At 62.5% G+C, this 4,296-nt stretch overlaps 1 protein-coding gene across 1 annotated transcript; it reads right to left on the minus strand.

Moving 5' to 3' along the window:
• Nucleotides 1–2,133: 2,133 nt before the first annotated feature.
• EMIHUDRAFT_103863 (hypothetical protein) lies at nt 2,134–2,961 on the minus strand (the record flags this gene model as incomplete). Its single annotated transcript, XM_005765944.1, has 1 exon — nt 2,134–2,961. One exon carries the CDS (start codon nt 2,959–2,961, stop codon nt 2,134–2,136), a length of 828 nt encoding a protein of 275 aa, XP_005766001.1.
• Between the last annotated feature and the right edge of the window lie 1,335 nt (nt 2,962–4,296).

A 4,296-nucleotide genomic window follows, 5' to 3' on the forward strand; every position in this document is an offset into this window, starting at 1 on the left:
AAAATCAAGATTGTGTAACGCGAGGGGAAATGATTTCTATAGTAAAATTTGGGCTCACGCGCCTGCTCTTCCTCTTGCTCGCCGCGCGGTCGGGAGCCGGAGTGGTTGGGTCGTGGGCCCGAGAGCAGTGATGTGCCATGTCGCATGTGTGTGTGTCCGCCTTGCGTTTGTTTCATAACATCGAAGGCTAGCTCAAAAAGAATTTTACCACAAACCCCGAGGAAAAATTTCTACGCGACGCTGAGAGTGTTTCTTAGCTCCGAGTAGAGGGGGCGCTCCGCCGCTAGGGGAAACCCGAGAAGCGCGGACTAACCCTCGGGGAGACCCGTGTTTGAGCGGCCGCACACTGCTCGGTACCCCCCCTGCACAACTAAGCTCATCCCTGCTGCTGGGGGGGGTCCCCCCCCCCCAGCAGCAGCGCTCTGCTGCTGGGGGGGTCAGACCCCCCCCAGCAGCAGGGATGAGCTTAGTTGTGCAGGGGGGGTACCGAGCAGTGTGCGGCCGCTCTTGATCACCTCGCCCACCGAGGCGACGACGCGCGACACTTCGGACTCGCCGAGCTTGGAGCCGGCCGCGACCATGCGCGCGGGGACGAAAAAAAAACTGCGGCAGGGGAGGTTGTGGTGGGAGCGTAAAGGAAATTAATTTTATGTAACTCGTTCGGTTCCTCCTTCTTTGTGTGAGCTATGGCTGTCAATTGCCAACAACATGCCCAACAACAAAGACAAATGTGTCTTCCTTTGCCAACAACATACCTTCAACAACAAAGACAAACACACCCATGCCCCGACGCGCCCCGGCTCCCCTCCCCGGCGGTTACCGGAATTGCGGGCGCCGACACAAACACGATGCCAACCCCCGGCCCGGTCTCGCCCCTGTTTTCGGGGCTCGGGTTCGGAGGCGCGCCGGGCGAGGAGAAGCACACCGACGCCGGCCAATCCATGCCGCGGGACGACAGCCCCACGGGCATGCGCCTGAGCCCAAAGGGCGACTACGACAACAATGCACTTGCGAGGATGAAGACGAGGCTCGATGCTCTCTTATCCCTCGGAGACTCGGCCGGCAAGCGGGAGGGGGCGAACGCTGCGCGACTGCTCGACTCTGGCGCGTACGAAGACCCCACCATCGAGGCGGGGCGAAGGCGACAGTGGGTCAGGTATTACGTTTCACAGGGCCGGCACGGCGACGCGTTGGCACTCGGCTGGGACATGCAAGACCCACCGGACCCGCGTGCAGAGCACATGTCGGACGCAGAGCGGAGGGAGCTGTGGATCCGCTACTTTGTCGCCTCCGGCCTGTACGAAGAGGCGTTGCAGGTCGGGTGGGACGAGGAGTCGCCGCCCGACCCGAGGCCACGGCGCATCTTTGTCAAGTCCAAGGGGCTATACCTTCCCCATAACTTATACCGCCGCGCCGACCGTATCGCCATCGAGGGCTACTGTGACGAGGCGGAGATCACGCACCGCAAGATCTGCTCGAAAAACCGCTACGAGATCCAGCTGCACGTCACTGTTGCGGAGGGGGAGCGTCGGGGCGAGGAGAAGCAGATCAAAATCCGGTGCGAAAAGCGCGACAACCTTGCCAACCTGATGGCCACCTGGGCAGAGCTCAAGGAGCTCAAGGGGCGTGTATGAGGCAGGGGGATGACGCACCGAGGCGAGGGGTTGATCGGGACCCACATCCGACATCGAGAGTCGTGTCTGAAGAGCTGGATCCGTGTTTTTGGCGCTGTGGAACCTACGGCGATGGGGATGCGCGCTGGACGGATATACGGTCATGTCAGAGAGTTTTCCGTTTTCACTTACCAGTAAACGAGATGGGTAAGAAGGCTACCGAGCAATACATAAGTTTGAGATACAAGCTGTAGCTGAGACATGAGAACGATTGATACAAGAGCGATTGGGACATGAGCTGCACGATGAGAGATACATTCACACGCAGCCTCAGCCTGACACGTTGACTCATTGAGTACCGACCCGCCATACTCCCCCCCCTCCCTCGGCGCTCTCTGGCTGCCAAACAATAATGCCCGTTTATGCCTGACCCCACGGCCACGGCGATACTGAAGTCTTGGCTGGTGGAAAGGCGTCGCACATATGGCTCTGGCCGCCTGGTCGCCTGGATGCGTTGCCCTCAGCCCGGCAAACAGGCGGTCGGCGACAAGCCGGACGGCGGGACCGCCCACACCCGAGGCGAGAGGACCGGGATGGTCGGCGACGGTGCAGCGACGGGAAAGAGCACGGTCTGCTGCTGCCCGAGCTGATGGGGGTGCAGCACCTGCAGCTCGTTTGGGCGCATGCCTTGCACCGGCAGTGAAAGCGCCTCCGGCAGCACAATGGGCATTGCCGTCGGCGCGGACGGCAACGTTAGGATGGCAGTTGGGCCCTTGTACAGGCTGAGGGGCGAGATCTGCGATGGCCTCGAGGTGCGCTGCACGCAATTGTACGTGTTCGGCCCGTTCGCCTCCGCGCCCTGCGGGTTGTAGGGGCCTAGCAGGCCGACTCGCCGGCAGGCAGCTACCACCTCGGCGGCGTTGCGGACGTTGATGCCGGCCATCGCGAGCTCCTTCTGCTTCTTGCGGAGCCAGCGGTTGCGGCACGAGCTGTCCGAGCGGCCTGGCAGCAGTGCGGCGATGGCCTTCCACTTGAGTCCCTTCCGCACGCCCTCCTCAATGGTCTGGGTCTCGCGCCATGACCACATGTCACCGCCGCGCTCTCCGCTCCCCCCCGCTGAGAGGTCGGCGCTCGCAGCGACTGGAGACGAGTCCGAGTCCTCGGAGCGGGCGAGCTTTGCCCGTTTCTGCAGCCGGAGCCAACGGTTGCGCACCGAGTCGCCACTCCTGCGCTCTCCACTCTCGTCGTGGAGCATCTCCGCAATGTCAGTCCAATGCGGACCCATGGCCTTGTAGGCCCGCTCGATGACGCTGTCCTCCTCCGACGTCCATCCCACCTTCTCGACCATCCGTGGTGGCTTTCGCTTGCGAGGAACAAATTGTGTTGAGCCGCCTTGGTCGCCGTTTGAGCCAAGCTCGGAATCGGATTCGCTGCCAGCATGCGGGCTGCTCTCCCTCGACTCGTTGCGGAGGGCCAAGGCGGCAGCCTCAGCGAGGAGTTGCGTTGGCGAGGGCACGTCCATCAGCGGACGCGGCGCCGGCGCTGCTCAGGCGCTCGTGCCAATAGGCGGCGAACGTCCGCGCGTCCGCCAATGTAGCTGAATCGTACGTCCCCGTGGCGCGACCAAAACCCAATTCCAATTTGCCTCATATGAGCCGATTAGGAGCAATCGTGCGGAACTAAGCGCTGCCTCGACGGCCCAATTGGCCATGAATCTGATTTCAGTTTTTTTGGCATTGCAAGAGCGGCATATCGGCGGTTCCTGTTATCGGGGAGGCGTGGGGCGGGGGAAATAAATAAAAAACTGACGTCTCGGCTAGCTATCTTTGTGCAGGGTTCTTTGCGGGGGGAGGCGGGGGCGGGCGCAAGTTTTTTGGCGGGGGTGTATGTGTGCGCAGGGGGGGGAGGGGGGGGTGGCCCAATCCTCCCTGCCTAGACGAGTACAGATAAAAGTACCCGGGGCTTCCCATCCTCCGTGTGGGTGGGTGGCCGCCGTTATCTTCAAGCTTGTGTGAATGTGTGGAGCCAGGGTGCAGGGATTAAAAAAGCTAGAAGGGAGAACCGGTAAAGTGGAATCGGGGAGGGAGAGAGCAGAGGGGAGAGCAGGGCAGACCCGGGGTGCGGGGACGGGGGAGTCGCAGCAGACATCTATGGCGTATGGGGGTAGGACTGTCAGCACACCCAGAAAGCAGAATATATAGTCAGCACAGCTCACGAGTGTGTAGTGACTGTGCGCAGTGCCTCCTGGTCTATGCACTATAGGCGCGCACAAGCCACAGAACACTGAACACACACACCTCCTCTCTACATCCTCCCCCGAATCACAATGCGAAGCGGACCTGAGGCAAGTGGAAAACCTAGCACAGCAGGTCGCGCGGCACTCTCACGTACGTTCGATGGTCCCGAGGTCACTAGGAGGGCCTCGGGGGGGGCATCGGCGGGGGCATCGACGGCGGGGGCATCGACGGAGGCGGCTGCGACGGCGGCGGCAAAGAAGGCGGGGGAAGAGAGGGCGGAGGGAGCGACGGCGGGGGGAGCGACGGCGGGGGCAAAGAAGGCGGGGGAAGAGAGGGCGGCGGGAGCGACGGCGGCGGGAGCGAAGGCGGGGGCAAAGAAGGCGGCGGAAGCGACGGCGGCGGGAGCGACGGCGGCGGGAGCATCGGCGGCGGGAGCGACGGCGGCG

The sequence above is a fragment of the Emiliania huxleyi genome (genome assembly GCF_000372725.1).
Source record: "Emiliania huxleyi CCMP1516 unplaced genomic scaffold EMIHUscaffold_53, whole genome shotgun sequence".
In the NCBI taxonomy this organism is placed as follows: domain Eukaryota; phylum Haptophyta; order Isochrysidales; family Noelaerhabdaceae; genus Emiliania; species Emiliania huxleyi.